This window comes from Neophocaena asiaeorientalis, unplaced genomic scaffold (genome assembly GCF_003031525.2).
Source record: "Neophocaena asiaeorientalis asiaeorientalis breed wild unplaced genomic scaffold, Neophocaena_asiaeorientalis_V1.1 scaffold692, whole genome shotgun sequence".
NCBI lineage: Eukaryota > Metazoa > Chordata > Mammalia > Artiodactyla > Phocoenidae > Neophocaena > Neophocaena asiaeorientalis.
In genome coordinates, this window is record NW_020172814.1 from 922474 (window position 1) to 946513 (window position 24040).

General features: G+C 38.8%; 1 protein-coding gene across 1 annotated transcript in view; it reads left to right on the forward strand.

Moving 5' to 3' along the window:
- The window catches only part of DGKI (diacylglycerol kinase iota), a 435686-nt gene that overhangs the window by 333892 nt on the left and 77754 nt on the right, over window positions 1-24040 (forward strand). The window contains exons 22-23 of the mRNA XM_024741647.1: window positions 13238-13317; window positions 15563-15607. Coding sequence (XP_024597415.1) covers window positions 13238-13317; window positions 15563-15607 — 125 coding nt within the window. The remainder of the gene's footprint in view (window positions 1-13237; window positions 13318-15562; window positions 15608-24040) is intronic.

Consider the following 24040-nt stretch of genomic DNA (forward strand, 5'->3'; position numbering starts at 1 on the left):
TTATTCCACCCAGGCCTAAACCCTTGTAACACAACTCAGGATTGTATATCCTTAAATATAACATGGCTTAGATTGTGCTACCGGAATATACGTGTGCAAAATGTCTGTTCGGGCATAGCTGGCTTTTCTAGAGGCGGAGGGTAGGATTCACTAACAGAAGACAATGAATGGCTTCAGTCACCCCCCTCTTCCTCTCATCGCCGCTTCTCTGAACCATCAGGCTCAGGGCAGCTATGCCAGGATGAGGGCTACTCACTCAGTCCAGCAGCAAATACTTTTGCATCTGGGAACTCACAAAGTTCGCAGTTTTGTTAACGGGAGACTCCCATGCACTGGAATTCACTGGCCTCAACACAGGTCACTCACACTCCTATGGTTGTACCAGAATAAAATTGCTTCAGAGACCTTGGAGAGGGGGGAGGGGGGAAGGGTGTTCATCTCAGAGCTGGTCCACAGGATCTTTTGTCTTTCTTCAATCAAGTAACTGATTGTCTTGAAGAAACTATTTGGTTGTCTTTTGCATCATACCTCTGACTCTTTGGAAAACATTTTTCAGGTTTTCCTAAAACTCTAGGCATTTTCTCTTTAATAGCCTTTAAGAACTTTGGTTTTCAATGTTTTGGGCAAGTCAATTCCATATATAGGATAGCTAAGGCTGGTCTATTTCCTGACTCTGCTTATCATTTGTGGTGAGATATATATTTTAGAAACCATGATTTATATATATATATTTTTTAGTGCATATATCCTTCAGAAGTTTCTTATAGATGAAAGAGTACACTTGTGGATTGGTTGCTAGAAGATTTTAGAGTTTTTGAAGACGAATGGTGTTAATTTATGCACTATTTGGCATAAATTTGCATAATGACTTCAAGTAGTCCTAACTTCAACTGTAGAAAACGAAATTAATTAGTATGACCCGTGGCATTTTATTTCAGACATAAAATCCAGAGCATGCAATGTGAAATATATAATGGATTTCTCAACCAATTACTTTTTTAAAATAGATCTTTATTGGAGTATAATTGCTTCACAATACTGTGTTAGTTTCTGTTGTACACCAAGGCAAATCAGCCATATGCATACATATGTCCCCATATCCCCTCCCTCTTGAGCCTCCCTCCCATCCTCCCTATTCCCGCCCCTCTAGGTCATCACAGAGCACCGAGCTGATCTCCCGTGCTATGATGCTGCTTCCCACTAGCTAACTGTTTTACATTTGGTAGTGTATATATGTCGATGCTACTCTCACTTCGCCCCAGCTTCCCCCCTCCACCCCATGTCCTCAAGTCCATACTCTATGTCTACATCTTTATTCCTGCCCTGCAACTAGGTTTGTCAGTACCATTTTTTTTTTTTTAGATCCCATACATATGTGTTAGCATACGGTATTTATTTTTCTCTTTCTGACTTACTTCACTCTGTATGACAGACTCTAGGTCCATCTACCTCACTACAAATAACTCAATTTTGTTTCTTTTTATGGCAAGTAATATTCCATTGTATATATGTGCCACATCTTCTTTATCCATTCATCTGTCGATGGACATTTAGGTTGGTTCCATGTCCTGGCTACTGTAAATAGTGCTGCAATGAACATTGTGGTACATGTCTCTTTTCGAATTATGGTTTTCTCAGGGTATATGCCCAGTAGTGGGATTGATGGGACATATGGTAGTTCTATTTTTAGTTTTTTAAGGAACCTCCATACTGTTTTCCATAGTGGTTGTAACATTTTACATTCCCACCAACAGTGCAAGAGGGTTCCCTTTTCACCACACCCTTTCCAGCATTTATTGTTTCTAGACTTTTTGATAATGGCCATTCTGACCAGCGTGAGGTGATACCTCATTGTAGTTTTTATTTGCATTTCTCTAATAATTAGTGATGCTGAGCATCTTTTCATGTGCCTCTTGGCCATCTGTATGTCTTCCTTGGTGAAATGTCTATTTAGGTCTTCTGCCCATTTTTAAAGTGGATTAGTTGTTTTTTTGATATTGAGCTCCATGAGATGTTTGTATATTTTGGAGATTAATCCTTTGTCTGTTGTTTCATTTGCGAATGTTTTCTCCCATTCTGAGGGTTGTCTTTATCTTGTTTATGGTTTCCTTTGCTGTGCAAAAGCTTTTAAATTTAATTAAGTCCTATTTGGTTATTTTTGTTTTTATTTCTGTTACTCTAGGAGGTGGGTCAAAAAAGATCTTGCTGTGGTTTATGTCAAAGAGTGTTTTTCCTTTGTTTTCCCCTAAGAGTTTTATAGTGTCTGGTCTTACATTTAGGTCTTTAATCCATTTGGAGTTTATTTTTGTGTATGGTGTTAGGTAGTGTTATAATTTCATTCTTTTACATGTAGCTGTCCAGTTTTCCCAGCACCGCTTATTGAAGAAGCTGTCTTTTCACCCTTGTATATTCTTGCCTGCCTTGTCATAAATTAGGTCACCATATGTGCGTGGGTTTTTCTCTGGGCATTCTATGCTGTTCTATCGATCTATATTTGTTTTTGTGCCAGTACCATACTGTCTTGATTACTGTAGCTTTCTGGTACAGTTTGAGGTCTGGGAGCCTGATTCCTCCACCTCCATTTTTCTTTCTCAAGATTATTTTGGCTATTCAGGGTCTTTTGTGTTTCCATACAAATTGTGAAATTTTTTGTCCTAATTCTGTGAAGAATGCCATTGGTAGTTTGATAGGGAATGCATTGAATCTGTAGATTGCCTTGGGTAGTATAGTCATTTTCACAATTTTGATTCTTCCAATCCAGGAACATGGCATATCTCTCCATCTGTTTATGTCATCTTTGATTTCTTTCATCAGTGTTTTATAGTTTTCTGAGTACAAGTCTTTTGCCTCCTTAGACAGGTTTATTCCTAGGTATTTTATTCTTTTTGTTGCAATGGTAAATGGGAGTGTTTCCTTAATTTCTCTTTCTGATTTTTCGTTGTTGGTGTATAGGAATGCCAGAGATTTCTGTGCATTAATTTTGTATCCTGCAACCTTCCCAAATTCATTGATTAGTTCTAGTAGTTTTCTGGTGGCATCTTTAGGATTCTCTATGTATAGTTTCATGTCATCAGCAAACAGTGACAGTTTTACTTCTTCTTTTCCCATTTGTATTCTTTTATTTCTTTTTCTTCTCTTATTTCTGTGGCTAGGACTTCCAAAACTATGTTGAGTAAGACAGATGAGAGTAGACATCCTTGTCTTGTTCCTGATCTTAGTGGAAATGCTTTCAGTTTTTCACCATTGAGAATGATGTTTGCTGTGGGTTTGTCATATATGGCCTTTATTATGTTGAGGTAGGTTCCCTCTATGCCCATTTTCTGGAGTTTTTATCATAAATGGGTGCTGAATTTTGTCATAAGATTTTTCTGCATCTATTGAGATGATCGTATGGTTTTTATCCTTCAGTTTGTTAATATGGTGTATCACATTGATTGATTTGCATATATTGAAGAATCCTTGCATCCCTGGGGCAAATCCCACTTGATCATGGTGTATGATCCTTTTAATGTGCTGTTGGATTCTGTTTGCTACTACTTTGTTCAGGATTTTTGTATCTATGTTCATCAGTGATACTGGTCTATAATTTCATTTTTTTGTGATATCGTTTTCTGGTTTTGGTAACAGGGTGATGGTGGCTTTGTAGAATGGATTTTTGGGAGTGTTTCTCCCTCTGCAATGTTTTGGAAGCTTTTGAGAAGGATCTGTGTTAGCTCTTCTCTAAATGTTTGATAGAATTCACCTGTGAAGCCATCTGGTCCTGGACTTTTGTTTGTTGGAAGATTTTTAACTACAGTTTCAATTTCATTACTTGTGATAGGTCTGTTTATATTTTCTAATTCTTCCTGGTTCAGTCTTGAAAAATTGTACCTTTCCAAGAATTTGTCCATTTCTTCGTGGTTGTCCATTTTATTGGCATATAGTTGTTTGTAGTAGTCTCTTACAATCCTTTTTATTTCTGTGGTGTCAGTTGTGATTTCTCCTTTCTCCTTTTTCATTTCTAATTTTATTGATTTGTGTCCTCTCCCTTTTTTTCTTGATGAGTCTGGCTAAGGGTTTTTCAATTTTGTTTATCTTCTCAAAGAAACAGCTTTTAGTTTTATTGGTCTTTGCTATTGTTTTCTTTGTTTCTATTTCATTTATTTCTGCTCTGATCTTTATGATTTCTTTCCTTCTACTGACATTGGGTTTTCTTTGTTCTTCTTTCTGTAGTTCTTTTAAGTGTAGGGTTAGATTGTTTATTTGAGATTTTTCTTGTTTCTTGAGGTGAAATTGAATTGCTATAGACTTCCCTCTTAGAACTGCTTTTGCTGCATCCCATAGGTTTTGGGTCATCATGTCTTTGTTGCCTTTGTTTCTATGTAGTTTTTTTTTTTCTTCTTTGATTCCTTCAGTGATCTCTTGGTTACTTAGTAGCGCACTGTGTAGCCTCCTTGTATTCGTGTTTTTTTACAGTTTTTTTCCCCTGTAATTGATTTCCAATCTCATAGCATTGTAGTCAGAAAAGATGCTTGATATGATTTCAGTTTTCTTAACTTTTCTGAGGCTTGATTTGTGACCAAGGATGTGATCTATCCTAGAGAATGTTCCATGGGCCTTTGAGAAGGTGTATTCTGCCACTTTTGGGTGGAATATTCTATAAATGTCAATTAAATCTGTCTGGTCTGTTGTGTCATTTAAAGCTTGTGTTTCCTTATTTATTTTCTGTTCGAATGATCTGTCCATTGGTGTAAGTGGGGTGTTAAAGTCCCCTACTATTATTGTGTTACTGTCAGTTTCTCCTTTCACGGTTGTTAGCATTTGCCTTATGTATTCAGGTGCTCCTATGTTGGGTGCATAGACATTTATAATTGTTACATCTTCTCCTTGGATTGATCCTTTGATCATTATGTAGTGCCCCTCCTTATCTCTTTTAATAGTTTTTAATTTAAAGTCTATTTTATCTGATACGAATATTGCTACTCCAGCTTTCATTTGAATTTCATTTGCATGGAATATCTTTTTCCATCCCTTCACTTTCAGTCTGTATGTGTCCCTAGGTCTGAAGTGAGTCCCTTTTAGACAGCATATATATGTATGTTCCTGTTACCATTTTCTTAATTGTTTTGGGTTTGTTTTTGTGGGTCTTTTTCTTCTCTTGTGTTTCCTGCCTAGAGAAGTTTCTTTAGCATTTGTTGTAAAGCTGGTTTGGTGGTGCTAAATTTCCTAGCTTTTGCTTGTCTGGAAAGCTTTTGATTTCTCCATTGAATCTGAATGAGATCCTTCCAGGGTAGAGTACTCTTGGTTGTAGGTTTTTCTCTTTCATCACTTTAAGTATATTCTGCCACTCCCTTCTGGCCTGCAGGGTTTCTGCTGAAAAATCAGCTGATAACCTGATGGGGATTCTTTGTATGTTATTTTTTGTTTTCCCTTGCTGCTTTTAATATTTTTTCTTTGAATTTAACTTTTGTTAGTTTGATTAATATATGTCTTTGTGTGTTTTTCCTAGGGTTTATCCTGTATGGGACTCTCTGTGCTTCCTGGACTTGGGTGACTATTTCCTTTCCCATGTTAAGGAAGTTTTCGACTATAATCTCTTCAAATATTTTCTCAGACCCTTTCTTTTTCTCTTCTTCTTCTGGGACCCCTATAATTCGAATGTTGTTGCATTTAGTGTTATCCCAGAGGTCTCTGAGACTGTCCTCAATTCTTTTCATTCTTTTTTCTTTATTCTGCTCCTCGGCAGTTATTTCCACCATTTTGTCTTCCAGCTTACTTACTTGTTCTTCTGCTTCAGTTATTGTGTTATTGATTTCTTCTAGTGTATTTTTCATTTCAGTTATTGTGTTGTTCATCTCTGTTTGTTTGTTCTTTAGTTCTTCTAGATCTTTGTTAAACATTTCTTGTATTTTCTCAATCCATGTCTCCATTCTGTTACCGAGATTCTGGATCATCTTTACTATCATTACTCTGAATTCTTTTTCAGGTTGATTGCCTATTTCCTCTTCATTTATTTGGTCTTATAGCTTTTTACTTTGCTCCTTCATCTGTGACATATTTTTTTGCGGTCTCTCTCTTTTTTTATGAGTGGGATTGTGTTCCTCTCTTAGTGGTTGTTTGGCCTGAGGCTTCCAACACTGGAGTTTGTAGGCTGTTGGGTAGAGCTGGGTCTTGGTGCTGAGATGAGGAACTCTGTGAGACCTCACTCTGATGAATATTCCCTGGGGTCTGAGGTTCTCTGTTAGTCCAGTGGTTCGGACTCGGAGCTCCCACCACAGGAACTTCGGCCCAACCCCCAGCTCGTGAACCAAAATTCCACAAGCTGCATGGGGTGGTGGTTCACTTGGGGGTTCCTCCCGTCTCCTCGGGCGTCAGGATCCCCCACCAGTGGCCAGCAAGCACCCTAGTTGTGAGGAGACACTAACTTGGCGTCTTCCCACACCACCCTCATCTCAACAAATTAATTTAATTGCATTCTGTATTATGAGGCATTTAAACAAACAGAAATAGGGAAAGGAGGTTAATGGATGCCAGGGTGAAATCTGAGATGGGAACCAGGGCAGGGCTCATTTTTGGCTGGGAAGAAGTACTTGGTAGTATAATCCTCAGGGCTGAGGATTGCCAGTCAACTCCACAATTTCTTTTGTATTTCTTTACCTAAATTTGTCAAAGCTTTTCATTTTCTTAGTCTGCTAGGGCTGCTGTAATAAAATGCCATAGCCTGGTGACTTAAACCATAGAGATCTATTTTCTCTCAGTTCCAGAGGCTGGAAAGTCCATGATCAAGGTGCCGGCTGATTTGGTTTCTGGTGAGAGCTCTCTTCCTGGTTTGTAGATTGCTGCGTTCATGCTGTGTCCACAAAGGGGGAGAGAGAGTGAGCTTGAGAGTGCTCTATGGTGTCTCTTCTTATAAAAACACTAATCCCATCATGAGGGTCCCACCTTCATGACCCCATCTAACCATAATTACCTCCCGAAGAAGGCCCATCTCCAGATACCATCACATTGGGGATTAGGGCTTCAACATATGAATTTGAGAGACACCCAAACATTTAGTCTATGACAATCATGTTAGCCCAAATTTCAAACATGTTGAAACTCAAGTGCTTTTTAGAGGGTTAACCCTTTAATTAATTATTAGTCATTTATACCAAAGTACCAAGAAGGATCTGAGAGTATGTTTTGATAGGAGGGTCAGAGAATTGATTAAGAAAGCTAGGATAAGAAAGGTAGGCTATAGAATAAGGGAAATAAATTTGTCCTCAGTCAACTGAGGAATACTACTGCTAGGGATTAGGAAGCACATTGAATCCAACTAGGTAGGGGCAAAGAGAAAAGTGGTTTTGTTTGCTGGATCTATGTGCTACTCATGGAAAGGTTAAAACATGGATGGTTTTGAAATATATTGAATCTGGTACTAAGGACATTCAACTTTTTGGTTCCACAGAGAACAAAACTCTAATGCTCACTAACCACATATGGTTATTTAAACTATAAATTAATCAAATAAGATAAAAACTCAGTTCCTCAGTTACGCCAGCCACATTTCAAGTACTCAATATGACCTGTGGCTAGTGGCTCCTGCATTGGACATGCAGAAAGGTCTGTTGGACATTGCTGCTCTAGAGACTTCTGAGGCCCAGATAAGGCAGAGAGATCATCCTGCTGCTTGTTATATAAACACACACGCAAGCAAGTACCCATGCCATGACAAGCCATAGGGTTATGACTGCTCAATATGCCGTGTCCATTGCTTGAGATGGATCGCAGCAGTAGGTGTCATTTGGGGGCTTTTGATGGCTTCTCTACTGTTTTCCCTCATTTTCCTATTTGATGCTAAGTTTGTCTAATTCACAGAGAACATCAGAGAATATGCAGTGAACTTTAGCACCACTATCATTAAAATCAGTTGCCACAGATAGGTTGTATTTCTCCTTTTCAATTCTGAAATACTATACATATATATACACACACACATACATACACATAAACACACACATGTTCTGTTCATAAATGTTGTTCATACATATATATACACACACCTATACCCCTATATATATATACACACATACATATATGCACATATGTATGTATATAAAATGATTAGTAGTAAAATGGGCATTCATGTACCTCCCACCCAGATTAAGAAACAGAACAAGTATCTCCCCTTATCCCTCTCCTACCAAGATAATCCCAGTATACAGACTTTTGTACTTGCCATTCTCTTCATAGGTATATATTTGTCACCAATATATGTATCCCTAATTCAGATAGAGTGGCTTTGAAACACCAAGTAGCAGTCCTAAACCTCCCTCTGCAAGGAAGCGATGATGCTTTCACTTTTAGTTGAAGGCTTTCGAGAGAGCTGAAAAGAGTCTCTGGATTACTGTCTGGCTTTGGCTTCCCTGAGAGTGCCTATGAGCCCATTCTATGAGAATTTAGTGGGCAGGGTCATGACTGCATTCTGGAAAGCATTTGGCAGGGTGTTAAGGTGGGTTCTAGCTATCAAGTGGAACTATGGTTAGAGGGGATGGACTTCTTTGAATTTTTCTGCCTCGCCATGACCTAACTCTTTCTCTCAATAACAGGTTAAGGCAGAGCACATCTGGGGATGATTGTAAGAAACTGGTTCAGACTCACTTAGACATTCTATCCTTTGGTTGAAAAATAACTCTCCAATGTTGATGAGACTCAATGTTGACAGCTCTCTACATCTCTGCCTATTGAGTCAGAGTGCCCCAATATATCTGTCACCCTTGACTCTTCTAGCCCAATCCCCTTAGAGGGTTTTTTTTTTTTTAATCTTTTCTTTGTTGGATTCCCCATTTGTTATATCCCCTGCATTCCTCATTCTTGTTGCAAAATCAACTTTTGTTGGTGCATGTTCTGCAGTAACTTTTTAGTAGAGGGTGTGTCCTTTATTCAACCCTTGGACTAATTTGATAGTTTGGATTATTTGTAAAAGTCTTATAATTCTAAACTCATTGTTTCATTGGTTCTCTGACTGTACAGTTGCCTTTGAGAAGTTTAAAACAGTCTAATCCCTGATCCTTTCTTTGCCATCTAGATTTTCCTATTTGGAAACTTGTAGACTCTTCTCTTTGTTCCCAATATTCTTAAACTTCAAAATAAAATGTCTTCCTATTGTTCTTTTGTTATTGTACTTGTTGGGCCATTTCAAGTAGGAAACTGATGTTCTTCAGTTCTAAGAAATAGTCTTGATTTTTTGTTTGTTTCTGATAATTACTCCTCTCTATTTTTCTCTGGTTTTTAGAACTCCTGTTATTGGAATGTTGGACCACTGGACCAGTCCTATTGTTCTTACCTTTTCCCTCCTATTTTCTGCCTCTTTTTATTTTTGCTCTTCTTTTGTGGAGATTTCCTCAACTTCATCTTCTAACCTTTCTATTAAACTCTATTATATCAAATTTCAAGAACTTGTTTGTTCTCTGAACGATGCTCCTTTTCCTTTTTCTTCTTCATGTTCTTCATCTTTTAATACAATCTTGTTTATATTTCATGGATGGAATGTTTTCTCTTAACGCTGAGGATTCCCCAGAGAAGAGTCTTCAGATCTCTTTCTAAGAAGGTAGGGTTCTGGCTGCCAGCTTTTGGAGAGTCTAGTGAGAGAAGAAAGTTGGGGAATCTCTGCATTCTGTAGATGATCAGTTAATCCCCATTTTCTGTGAAGTAACTCCACCTACCAAGAGTGGGTGGTGGAATCTAGTGATTTAATATCCAGTGCTTCTTATTTTAGCTGCAACTGATGTTGCCAGTTTGCACATCTTCCGAGGGTTTTGAAGTGTAAATTAGTTCTTATCCATCCCCACCCATAGTCTAGGATTAGACTGTATAGGGGATCTGAGTCAGTTACCAATTTTCCATATGCTTTATTCATTAGCATTTTCTCCTCACTGTTTCTCCTCTTTTTTTGTTGGTTTATGTCTTTTTAAAATTCATGTGCTGTAATTTAGTAGCATTTCTGGTGCAGGAGAAGTAAGTGTGTGTTAAATCTGCCTTCTTAATCTAGAAACCAGCTTGTTCTTGATTGCCTAGTTAGAACTTGTAAACTCCGTTTGACCCCTGCAATGAAAGTTCCATTATGTACTATAGGTTGAGTATCGACTGATGCTTATTGGAGTCAAATAAAATCTCTAAGGCTAAAATCAGATGAATCATCAAGATCAGGAATAGTAATGCTAATGCTTGGGTGATAAGTAGTCTCCCTGCTCCCAATTAAGATGAAGGAAACTTCAGTGAGGTTTGGCAGTTGGTTGTCAGCAGTGTAAAAGGAAGGTGGTAATTTTCCACAAGTTTCTGGTTTCTCTTCACCATGTAAAGTCTCAAATGGAAGTGTAAGATTACAATATTTTTGTACTACAGTTATCTTTACCCTCGAAGAAAGAGTAGATGTTAGCTTTAAGTAAACAGGATATAACTTATGGAACTACTGCCAGCTAATCCTTGTAGTATGATAAATTGAAAGATAGATGATTGGATGTACCATTTTCTAGCTCAAGATGCTCAAAAGTTAGTAAAGGGAGTGAGGGAAAGATAGCATTGATGATCTGGTTATTCATTTTTAAATATAGTACTGTATTTAATCTTCACAAAATCCTAGATGATACCTATTCTAAATACTATAGCCTTCAATCCAAGGATCAAAGGAATTGAGGAAGTTGCAAGACCAAACAGCAAGCATGAGTCATTTGTAAGACCAAAGCAGCACTGGGATTTGAATCCAAGAGAGAATGACTGTAAATTCTTTCTGTACCTTCATAGGATAAATTTGACAACAGTCGTCAGTAATCATGCTATGAAACTGTGGTATAGGATGCCTTTTTTTTTTTTTTTTACCCCAACTGAATAGCTAATATCAATCAAATACACCGTTTCTCTTCATCAGCTTCTTGAGGAATAAGCAAAGTGGCTGACTTTATACCCTTAGTAGAAATGAATGGCACATCTTTGAAAACTTTTTCCTAGACATTCATTATTTTAGGTCTAGAATATCCAATCTCTAATTGTAGTTTAAAATATCTGCTACCAAGTATATTGGATTTATGGCCAGACTAACTTCAAGCATTGATAGTCAGAGGGGTTGACCAAATTCCTGCATTTCTATATGTGTCTCCTCATTTAAGTAAATAGGTAAATATTAATGAAATTTTATTTCTCTACATTTGCACATTTGGAATTAAGAGAAAGATTCTAACATGGATTCTCATGATAATTATAGCTGTATTCTATTTCCACAACCTTTGATTTACTTTCTAGGCTAAAATTCTAGGTTTTCCTCATCATTCCTCAAGTATTAGAAATCCTTATTCTTCTCTTACTTAAGTAGGTCACCTTATTTGGACCTATTTAATAGTCTAGCTGAGGATGATTACTTTAGTCACTACTATTAGGGATCTCTTTATTGAATTTCCCTTTCATTCCTTTCAAAGATGCATGATTACCATACTGAAGACTTCTTGGATATTTCTGTATATATTCAAAAAAGGAGAAAAATTATTTTTCCAGATTATTATTCCCCCAAACATGTGATACTTACATGGTTCCTCACCCTTTTGCTTGCTGTTCTCTTGCTTAGCTTCTGGAAGAACAGGCAAAGGCAAGTGCCAACCCAATGCACACTCTCTACTCCTGCTCCAAGCCCTTCTTCTTTGTCTATCCTGGAAAGTAGACTTAGCTCTTAAAGACACACTTTCTCTTTCTCACTTGAACAGGCCCTAAGCCTGTCTTCCTCCTCCCCCTTCCCCACCTTTTTTTTTTTAAAAAAACAAACTTTTATTGAATACCTACCAGACATTGGGGTTGTAAAAGGAAATAAGTCTTATTCCGGTGAGAGAGACCATACTGATGCATAGGCTTATGTAGTTCTGCAAGATGATGGATGCCTTCCAGCTTATGTTTGAAGCACTTTGGGAACCTAAAGGTATGAGGTAGTGGTATTGATCTCCCTAGTGGAACCAGTCTAGGAGGTAATGTTGAGAAGCAAACTCTGTATCTTTTTCTCTAGACAACTATTGCTTCTCTAAGAGACCAGTGGGGCTCCATATCCTTCAGAGAGCCTCAAATCTACCCTCCAGGCAAGACTTAGTTCCTCTCTCCTATAGCTTTCAAGTGACTAAGTTCATACATTTACCATAGCCTATGTTCCATTTATTATTTTTTATATGTCTTTTCTACAACTTGGTGAGTTCCTCAGGATTTTCCCATGCATTTAAATCTATTTTATTCTCTGTATAATTCATTTTTAAAGCCCTAGCACTTTGCATTTTCAGACCTATTTATTGATGATGAAGCTTTAAAAATTCAATGAGTGAAAGATTTTTAAAAAATCTTTAGTGGACACAACTGTCCTGTCATCTCCTTGTTAATCTCTAGTTGGTTGCTTCAAGATTTTGAAATATTTTTTAAATCATGGGTTTAATAGTATAACTGAATTTTTAAAATCAGAAATGTACACATACATTTTTTGTTTGAAGTTTTGGGAAGGAGACTATTTTCAGTTTTTCAGGAATCTTGTGGTTATATCTGAAGCAGAAGTTTCTATCCACTAAAGCCATTGTATGACATTTACCACCACCTAAAAAAGGTATTTAAGGCATGTAACAGCTTCTCCTCATTGTTTTCTGAAGCCCTGCTGCTACCACATTTACACTGACCGTCTTTAAAATCAGTTGGATTTTTAAGCTATGAACCTTCTAGAAGCTTTTTTTTTTTTAATGTTTCTTGCCTATTTCATTCTGGCATTGGCCACCAGGTAACAACAGTGCCTTGAGTAGCTTGAGTCTCTTAAATAGGGAACTGTTGCAAAGTGACATAAAGATTAAGCCCCATGCATTTAAGAGGGAAAGGGGTAAGTGTCCAGCATCATGATTTTTTAATTCCTCTCTGGTACTTTGGCTCTTGCAAATACAGGCATAAATTAGCAGCTGGCTGTGAACAGCTTCTGGCCCTGTCAGTCTACTGTTTCCATGACATTGTACCTCTTATCAGGGCCACTAAGACAAAATGAAATGAAGGCTGGCCACGTGGCAAGGGGCAACATGGATCATGCAGGGAAAGAATATGAAAACTGCATAAGTAAAGAGACTGAGCTCGTAGAAGAGGTGCCGGGAGATAGTGAAATATCCAAAAAACCAATTATATTTATGAGAGGTCTTTTTTAACCATAAAAAATGCATTTATACCAAAATAGAAAAATCAAATATGTTATTTTAGATTTTTCTCTTTCCTTCACCCTTAGCCATCCCTCTGGGTATTCTAGTTGTGCGTGGAGACTGTGATTTGGAGACTTGCCGTATGTACATAGATCGCCTGCAGGAGGTGAGTTTCTTTAGCCAATAATTTATTCTGCTCAGTTTTCCATTTTTGTCAGTAATTACCAGCCATCTATATTTACTTCTAAGATGATGCATTTGGGGAGGAAATGGAAATATGGTGGCCTTGTCTTTCTTGTCTCTTAAGCATACACCGCATCTTCTCCCTCTCCATCCCCACTGCTGTTTTTCCTCCTCGGGTGGTTGGAGTGGGAAAGGTTGATTAGGTTAAGTACAGCACCACGTTGCTCCAGTGTGATCCATAGCTATAGCCTGGGACTCCTTGTCTTGCCAGACAGCTCACCTGTGTTTTTTGAACTATACAGAATTTCAAAGGGCACTGATAAATAATAAAGGAAAACAGATTTGGCGTTACTTAATGTTTTGCATCTAGTACGGACTTCTGTCAGAGACAGCTAGATTTGTTTTTAAATGTAACTTCTACAGGAAAGAAAAACCTATATTTCAAAAGAATTTGTGTCAGGACACAAAGGAATAATCTAGTATTTTTTTTCTCAATCTGGTCTTACCATAGAGAAAGAGAAAGGAGGAGGTCTCATGCGTGACATTCCCATGAACTTGAACTGCACCAGCAAAGCCAGGAGAACCCAGATCCATCACTGCAGTGGTCATGGGTTGTTTTTGCAAAATTTCTAGGGAGAGTATTCAGTGTCTTGTTCTACAAATGGCAGAAACCATAAACAGCCACTTCTTTGTCTTTGTTTCTTGGTGAAAGATGTACATTAGAATCACTTTTCTGGGATGTGGTCTAGACATTTATATTTTTAAAGCTGTTGTGTGATTTTGATAAATACCCCAAGATGAGCAACTCTCTTCCAGACAACACATTATACATAAGTAAATATCACAAATAAAGAAGATATATAGTGTTTAAAATCCCTTCAAATTGTAGCTACTTAGCTTTGAACATTAGAGTCTGTTTCTCTTGGTGGAAATAAACTCAGGTAGTAGGCATACAGGAATGTAAAAATTACTAATTTTTCTCTTCAGCATTGTGAAGGATAGAGATGGAACTGGGAATGTAGAATATTTTGAGATAGTTGCCAAACTGTGAATACTAATAAGGGTGAGAGAAGAAAAGTCAACAAAGTTTATACTTGTGGCTTCACTTGGCTATTTTTACTAAAGATAAATTTAATGTGTAAAAATTTGTGAACTTTTTAACATGTGACTCAGGTCCAAATCAATCCTAGAACATATAGTAACTCATATTTTCAAAATAATGTTGGTCGTTTATTGTGGAACTTCCCTCAAAAAAAAAACCCTGCAATAAAAAAAGTGACTCATAATTGATACCAAGCTTTTTTTTTTAAACACTTGGGTAACTTAAGATTCCACAGTAGCAAAATATATGACTGATGAATTGACTTTGTTGAAAATTAACTTACTGTTATGCTTATCACACCAATATTCAACAACTAAAAGTAGGATTCTTAAAAAAAAATTTAAAAAAGGAAAGAGCAAGCAGAAATAAAGAGGACAAGTTTTAAACTTGGGCTCGGAGCGTAAGTTGATAAAGCCTGTGGGAAGCAGGTACCCAGGTAGCCAGGATTGCTGACATCTGTAAATAGAATCACTATGCTCGTTAACAAGGAAGCCTGCAGGACATGACAGTGATGACAATTTAGTTATAAAACTTTATAAAGGGAGCCTGGCTCTCAGAATCTTCCAGTAAAGCCTCATGAATTTCAACCCTGTTAATTTGCACTTCGTGATAATGCAGAGCTGGACAGTGATTTTTTCTTTTCAGTCTATGAAATCCTGTGTTTGCCAAGCAACTTGTCAGTATAAACACAATTATCCTGACAGTATGTTTTTGGTCTTAGATAAATAAATGCTTCCTAAGTGCCTAAGGGGGCTTAAGTAGCTTACTGCACAAACCAAAAGTCCAGGTGCAAGTTAACTAGGATCCCCATTTATTACAACAAAATCGCCTGTCTTTTACTTTTGGTCTTCTCTATCCTTGAAATTATATCACTCACCTCTAAACGCTATTTAGGATTTATAAGTTTCAATAGCTAAATGACCTTTCTTCTCTTAGTCCAACTGGGTGTGCTTTTATTATTTTTGGCATTATCTTCTTTGTTTAACCTTAGGGGACTGGGGAGAGTAAGATGCTTTCCAGATGGGCTTAATACTATAAAATTGGGCGTTTAGTTGATGGAGTTGAGGCAGTTTGTTCAAACTAATCTTAAGGTGTATGGGTTATTTTTTTTCCATTTTCTCATTAGGACCTACAGTCAGTTTCTTCTGGCTCCCAGAGAGTTCATTACCAGGTAACATATAATTGACTCTCCTTGTTTCTTACATTCCATCCAAAAGAAGTCCATCTGTCAATTAATGTCTCATTTGGATTAGAGTCCACATCCTCCCCTAGGGATAGAGTTCACTCCAAGAACCAAGATGAAGTTGGCATTCTGATTATTTTGCATTTTCCTGCAAAATGGACAGTCCTAGTCTAGTGCAAACTTGGGCTGTGGCTGTTCTCCCAGATCATTTAGGAAAGATTATAAAATGAAGGGCTTTCAGTGCCAAATACTAGAAAACTCAACTCAGACTAGCTTGACAGGGAGTCTGTTGGTTCACATCAGCACAAAGTTCAGATGCAGGGTGGATTTTGTGTTCTGTTGGTTTTTCTGCTCTGTTCTCCGTTTTTTGTCACATTTCACCTCTGCACAAGATGTTTCCCTGGTCCAAGATGGCTGCCAGTAGCAACCGGGGCTGTGTGTTTCTCATTCACATCCAGGAAAGTAAATTCCCTGCTTCTGCAACCATGAAACCAACTTTCTAAAATGCAATCTGTTTGTCCCATCCTGATCTCTTGGACAGGATCCAATAAACCCAGCCTGCCTCCCTCTAATAACCCACATCTGGTTCCTGGGAGAACGCTCAGTTACCCTTTGCCCCAACACTCTTTGGGAGTGCGGTCTCTTCCCCGCTTTCCCACCCTTACTGTGCGGTACAAGCCTCTCCAGCCATCCTCTTCCCATTAGATTTTCCAGGCATGATTTAGATACCAATGCACAGCATCACCCCAAACTGTAAGAGGCGCATGCAAAGCTGTCTGAGTTGTCCCATAAAAAGCCCTTCTCTCTGAGAAGCCCAGTACCCTTGCCACCTAGGAGGGGTGTGTGGGAGTCACAGCATGCTAATGACACCCTCCAAATAAATCTTCTCCTAGACCCTCTCTACCTCCCTCCATGTGGGGGAAGGACTTAAAATGTCTAAATCTGGCAGCACCTCACTTTGGGTTTTGGTGTCTATTACACTACACCTGAAACCCCTAGTTAAGCATCCTTTTGCCAAAACAGCAAAAAACAACTATTAAAAAAAAAACCTCTGTGCCTTGTAGCCTCTAGGTGACTTTCTTCCCCTGCCAGTCGATAGCCTGTACCCTCAGTCACAGCAAGCAGCCTGACTGTCCTGGGGCTGGATGACAAAAATGGCCTGGTGTTCTTGTTTGTATGTTTATTGCTCAAAGTACCCCACTATTCCAGAGTCCTGTCTTCCATCTGGCTGCAATAGAAAGGATGATAATTCACTTAGGGTGTGTTTACAATGAGAAAATAAAGTCTGCTTCTCGGACTGTTTTTTTTACCAACCATTAGAAGATAAATTTCTACTTTATTTTTTAGATAGAGCACAACATTTCTTGTATCCATTATTTGCATATTTACCTGGAGCCACTATCTAGGTGTCATTTAATTTTTTAAAGTATAGTATTTTTAAAGTCAGAGCTGATTTCCACCCTTTAAGGATTGGCACTGGTAGCTATAAGATTTCAAGGGTCTTCTTTTGTAGAATTTTTAATTTTTACACATGGACATTTTAAACCTTTGCAGTTGAACCGAAGTATCTAAAACATTTATTCTGATTAGTTTTATGAAACTGATACATTTCTTTATTATCCCGGCTTATTCAATGTAGTCATTTTGGCTTAAGAGTTTTGATATAGGGATATTTTCTACCATGTTTTCTTTATGCCATGTTTGTACATATCCACAGATATCAGGGGATGGTTGAGACTCTAGAATATGATAAGGATATTTATCTTATTGATTATTTGTTAATAAAAACATGCAGAAGGATTAATGGTACTTATCCGTATCAAAATCTTTCTGTTTTTTGTTTATTTGCAGTAAGGTCAAACCCTGGTGTCAAAACTGCTGCATTATAAATGTCACTTCACAAGTGACATTTATCCTGTGTGGTCAGTGCACAGAAGGTTTGTGCACTGACCACGTAGGATAACCAATGCAGCGATCAAAGATGAGTTTCAGGAGTGTTACTTTGCCCCATACCCCTCCTTGAAGAATTAGAACAAGCAGGAGCCTTTTGGGTATTAAGAGAAGGTTGGAACAAGAGGTCTAGGGACACCCCAGAACTGCGCATTAAGCAGGACGTTTAACTGAGGGAGACAGTGTTTGAATTAACATGGTCTGAGAGTAGGGAGAGGGTGGTGAGGAAATTTCCTAAGCAGAGCGACAGAGAGCTGGTTGAGGTAAGGAGTGAGGGGATATAAACTTTCCCATTTGGCTGGGATCTTGGGCAGACAGGACAAGGAATGAGTTGGAGGGATGGTGAATACAGAGTTCTTTTTTGGCTATAGCAATTTTAATATGCCTATTAGATGCAAGAGGTTTTGGTGAGTAGAAAATTGGATGTATGACTTTCAAAGCTTATTGAAAAAATTGAGGCCTCGACATAGAAATCTGAGGGTCATTAGCAAATGAATGGTATTTAGTTGAAACTATGGGGCTGGAGTTCACTCAGGGAGAGTTTGCATAAAGAAAAGGGCCCAGGGCTTCCCTGGTGGTGCAGTGGTTGAGAGTCTGCCTGCCAATGCGGGGGACACGGGTTCGTGCCCCGGTCCAGGAAGATCCCACATGCCGCGGAGCGGCTGGGCCCGTGAGCCATGGTCGCTGAGCCTGCGCGTCCGGAGCCTGTTGCTCTGCAACAGGAGAGGCTACAATAGTGAGAGGCCCGCGTACAGCAAAAAAAAAAAAAAGAAAGAAAAGAAAGAAAAGGGCCCATTGTCATATCTGTCTAGTGAGTGGTGAAGAAGAGCACAAGTTTAAGAGAACAATCAGTCCAAAAGGGTCACGGAAACAGATGGGCAGCTGGAAATCCAGGAGAAGGTGGTATCATGAAAACCAAAATTGAAATGTGTTTCAAAAAAGGAAGAAGTAATGAAATGTGTCAGATGGTGTGGAGAAGCTGAGATGACATAGACTGATTTCTATATTTTCCCGAGGGTACGTATAAAATACATGGGGGAGGTGTATTAGTTTTATGTAGAAAGTGACAAAACCAACTGGCAGGAAATTTAGCACTAGATCTTGTGTTTCCTGATGCAGAAACTGGTAATATCAGCATCTCTGCGTCAGTGAGAGTTAGAGGGTGATTAGGAGAAAGACCTGTAAGAAACATGGACAGCAAAAAGCCTTAAATGCTTTTTAATGACCTTTCTTATGCATGCAATGGAGCTAAATATACTTGAGAATCAACTGTGATGGAATGAATAAATACCAGTAAGTTTAAAAACTTGAGAAATTCCAGTGGGCTCACTAATTTGCAGTTGGGATTTTAGCTGATGGTTTTCTAAGGCTGGAAGAAACTCAAGAGAAAATCAGCATTTGGAAAGGTGTACAAGTGCCCAAGACACCTTATTAGTGAGCCATATGGCATTTCCCAGCCATTTACGCATTTCTTTGCTTTGGATTCTTCCTTTCCCAAATTCATAGTGAATTGCCAACAAAGTACTGGGTCTCAAAAATGACACCTTGTATTAACCTAACAAGGCATAATAGGTTATACAAGAATATGCTGGATATTTATAGCCTGCTGAACATTCCTGCCTGCGCCATCTCTGAGGTCAAAACACTAAGGCCCCTCCATCCTAATGCATCTCATGTAACCCGTAACTGATAAGTTATAACTTGACAAGCAAAATGCACTGTGCTTGCAGATTCGGGATACTCTTGAGCTTGGCAAATAAACTAGAATTCATAGGGAAATTGGACTCTGCATACCTATTTAATGAAGATGCTTCCTGAAGCCACCTACTATGAAATTATTCCTTCTCTGCTCCCTCCCTGGACTTCTTTATGTCCCTTCTTAACTCCAGGTCATAAAGTTACTAAGGAATAGAGGCAGATTCAACCATTCTAGTGATTGTCAACTGGGGGAGCTTTGCCCCTCATATGGGACATTGGGCAATTTGGACATTTTTGTTTGTCATGACTAGGGGACATGGTACTACTGGAATCTATTGAGTAGAGGTCAGGGATGCTGCTAAACATGTCACAATGCACAGGACAGTCCCCTACAACAGAGAGTTATCTAGCCCCCCAAATGTCAGTCGTGATGGGTTTAAGAAATCCTGAGTCATTCTGATGGCTCTCAGGGCATGACTGGGGACCAGGCAGATGAGGAAGTGCTAGAGGAAGAAAGAAAGTGGGAAGAACAGCAGGAGGAATAAAGGAAGTAGAAAGATGTATCTGTGGATATGGTGGAGCAATGGGACCAGGAACAGTTAGGGGTGTTGTAGACACTCAGGGTTTCCCCGTTTCTATAGGGTACAACGTAGTTGGCACACAGAATGAGCTAATACTTTGAGGTGTTAATAAATACAGTAGGACTCAATAATAGGTGAAAATGGATCTATTCAGGTGATTCCTCCGCTTTAAGAATTCATTTACTTAGGGCTTCCCTGGTGGCACAGTGGTTGAGAGTCCGCCTGCCGATGCAGGGGACACGGGTTCGTGCCCCGGTCCAGGAAGATCCCACATGCCGCGGAGCGGTTGGGCCCGTGAGCCATGGCCGCTGAGCCTGCGCGTCCGGAACCTGTGCTCCGCAACGGGAGAGGCCACAACAGTGAGAGGCCCGCGTACCGCAAAAAAAAAAAAAAATTCATTTACTTAGAATAACACTAGAATGGGTGGAATGTTTCACAGTAGATATAACAGTTTCAAAAAGTTCTTTCTTCCTTTAGAGCCTTTACAGCTATCTTTCACTTTCACAAGAAAACACTCTTGATCAGATCTGAGTCTACAGCCATTTGTTCATCCTTTCATCTCTTTTTTTTTCTTCCCTGAGTACGTGCTCTTCTCCTGGAGGATAGGTCCGTGTTACAGTCCATCAGAGCTCTGTCTAGTCCTAGGCAAACAGCATGTGCCCACAGATATTTGATTTATTCTCCTTCCCTTCATATTGGCTGCCCTTATTCATCTCTCTCTATTATCTGAAATCTCTTCCTCCTTAATTTGTTTTCTGGATTCTAGAAGAGTCTGAATGGATGGGTGGAAACAAGTTCAAGGGAGTCCCCCTGGGAATTACTCTATCTTGTTAGCTAGGAGTTAGCTAGGAAATTTGGTGCATGTTGTTTTTTGCGGGGGGCTAGATCAAAACTGTCAGAAATGGCTCAAATGGAGAATTAAAGTAAGACTTGCCTGGGGCCAGGTCTGTTTGCTGTTACAAGTGAAGGCAAGACAGCTAACACACACACACACACACACACACACACACACACATCTGTTGTTGTTGTTAATGGAAGACTTTCTCACCAGAAGAGGGCTCTTGAAAATGTTGGAATCTCTCTCATTTCCATCTTGTACCACACCATCACTGTTTCTTCATCTTTCAAAGCTGGGTTGGTAATGGCTATTCCATTTCTGCACATTCTTCTCCTGCAGGAGTCGTGGGTGGTAAAGGAGGAGGTTTGAAGAGTGAGAGTTTTGAAAGACAAAACAAAACAGTAGCAAGTCCATTAAGTGGGATTGTAGTTGGACACAGATGCATAAATGCACATTTCTAATCATCCCTGATGGTCTATTCACTAACAATGAAGAGATATTGATATACAACTTGGTGATGGAAAGAGAGAAAAAAAAATGATTGAATAGATGGGTTGAGTGCAGAAAATATCGAGGCAGGCAGAGGAGAAATTTGGATGGATACATAAGAAATTTGGATCTATACATAGACATTTAAAAGTAGTGATTATTGAGTAGACATTGTTCAGTGAAGCAGAGATTGCCAATTCAAAGGAACCTCTAATTTGCCTCTGCATACATCTTCCCTAAATTTTATGAAAGAAAAAGAATTTCATTCGCAGTAAAGGTGTAGTTAAATGCTAGGTGAATATTGCTTAATTGGATAACCTACTGGAGTGTATAATGGGGCGGCTGTGCAATCATTAAACTATGTATGCATCAGCTCTGAGTAATTGAATGTAAATTGAGGGCAAGTTTGGCATATGTGGTTCACATAATTTCCCTATCAATTACATGTAATTCATGCCAGTTGACTTTCAAAAATATATATAAGAAATATCAGGTTTGCTTTTGTGCATGCTATATTTTTAGCATGAGAAACAGATTTTCCATTAGCATACATCAAGAGAGAAAATGCACATATCAGGGATTTTTGAAAGGCGTAGTTTTGTTAATATTGTTTATTTAAAGAGCATGCAATTTTAGAAGATAGAAAGGAGCATGGTTATGTCCAAGGTTATATCATTCTGCCTACACTGTAGAGCAATGAGAGTTGCATTCCTCTAAATCATACCATTTATATGAAGAAAAATAAAAGGTCACAAAATGAGCAAGTCAAGTATCTTATCTCTTTGATGAATCATTGATTGGATTATGCAGTTTGAGCGGACTGAGGAGACGAGAAGCCCTAAACTGGTACTGAAGGCTGTTGATGTGATTGTTAGTGGCACAGCTCAGGGGGTTATGTGACTCTCCTGAAACGTAGCTGTTTCACACGATCACATTTCTTAAGTGTCTACAGTCAGATACTGTTGAAAGGTGCATATTTTTGAGATTGTTTTCTGGCTCCATCAGAAATTGTCTTTGTACATTGACTTTAACGTGCAGCATTCACAAAGCAAACATATGTCTGGCCATTCTTTTCACTGTCACTGGCAAGGATGTTGCCGTGTCCATCGTAGTGGGTCCATGAGGCTATGGATCCATGGCCCCATGAAATCCTGGGGCCAGCCTTGACCTCCTGCTAGGGGCTATTTTGTTTCCTTATATCCCCTTTTCCTGCTCAAGTCTGACCCCTGGTCTGCACTGTGCTGCTGGTCACCCTCCTGCTGCCCCTGAATCCAGGATTTCTTAACGCCAGGGTCACCCACTCTACCTGTGTGCCAGGCCCTCTGTGAGGACACAGGTTACCTGCTGTAATACCTACAGTGTGTTAGCAATGTGAGTTAAGGCAACACCACAGCAAGTTTTTCCTTAACCTCTATACTAACATCACTACCACTCGCGTGTATTCTGATTCTCTTTTTTGAGTAGGAGAAACGGGTATAGGTAGACGATCTGCAGGAGTTACATGAGTACAGAAGACTCTCATCATCTCTGCGGTTGTCATTAGTTGGTACCATCAGAGTATAAAGAAGTTTACAGATCTTGGCTTTGGGTTATTGCGAATTCCTTTTTGACAATCTGCTTCATTCCTGCTCTACTTTTAATCCACCCAGTATACATTCATCTTTGATATTAAGGTCCTCAAGGTATTTCTCTTTTTTTTTTTCATGGAAAGTCATTTTATTTTAAATATAGCAGTGTGTCAATCCCATGTCAGTCCCAAACTCCCAATCTATCCCTCCCCCGACCCTTCCCACCTGGTAACCATAAGTTTGTTCTCTAGGTCTATGAGTCTATTTGTTTTGTAAATAGGTTCATTTGTAACTTTTTTTTTAGATTCCACATATAAGCAATATCATATGACACTTGTCTTTCTCTGTCTGACTTACTTCACTTAGTATGATAATCTCCAGGTCCATCCGTGTTGCTGCAAATGGCATTATTTCATTCTTTTTAATGGCTGAGTAATATTCCATTGTATATGCGTACCACATCTTCTTTATCCATTCATCTGTCAGTGGACATTTAGGGTGCTTCCATGTCTTGGCTATTGTAAACAGTGCTGCAGTGAACATTGGGGTGCATGTACCCTTTCAAACCATGTTTTTCTCTGGATGTATGCCCACGAGTGGGATTGCTGGGTCATATGGTAGCTCTGTTTTTAGTTTTTTAAGGAGCCTCCATACTGTTCTCCATAGCGGCCGTACCAATTTACATTCTCACCAACAGTGTAGGAGGGTTCTATTTTCTCCACACCCTCTCCAGCATTTATTGTCTGCAGACTTTTTAATGATGGCCATTCTGACTGGTGTGAGGTGATATCTCATTGTAGTTTTGATTTGCATTTCTCTAATAATTAGTGATTTTGAGCATCTTTTCATGTGCCTCTTAGAGACATTTCTCAAGGTATTTCTCTTGACTTTCATTAGCTACTTGTGTCATGAAGTCTGCCAGGTTTTATAATCCTGGCTTATCTTAGTTTTCCGGTTGCACGTAATTCTAGACTTCTGCTTGGTTTTTAACTGCCCACCCAAAGTAGACCTTATGACAGTACCTTTCTGGTGTGTACCCTTTTGTACCTTTCTCCACATTGATACAAAGTTACACACATAGATGTACATCATACACATATGGGGTTTTGTTGGTTTTTGAAAAAAAAATGGATTTACATTTCTTATGCACTCACTATACATATTATACCACAATTTATTTTTAACAGTAATATACCATGGACATTGTCTTGCTAATACATGAAGCTATAACTCAGTCTTTTAAAACTGCTCCTCTGTTTCATGATATAGATTTAACCTTATCTCTGTGGATAGACAT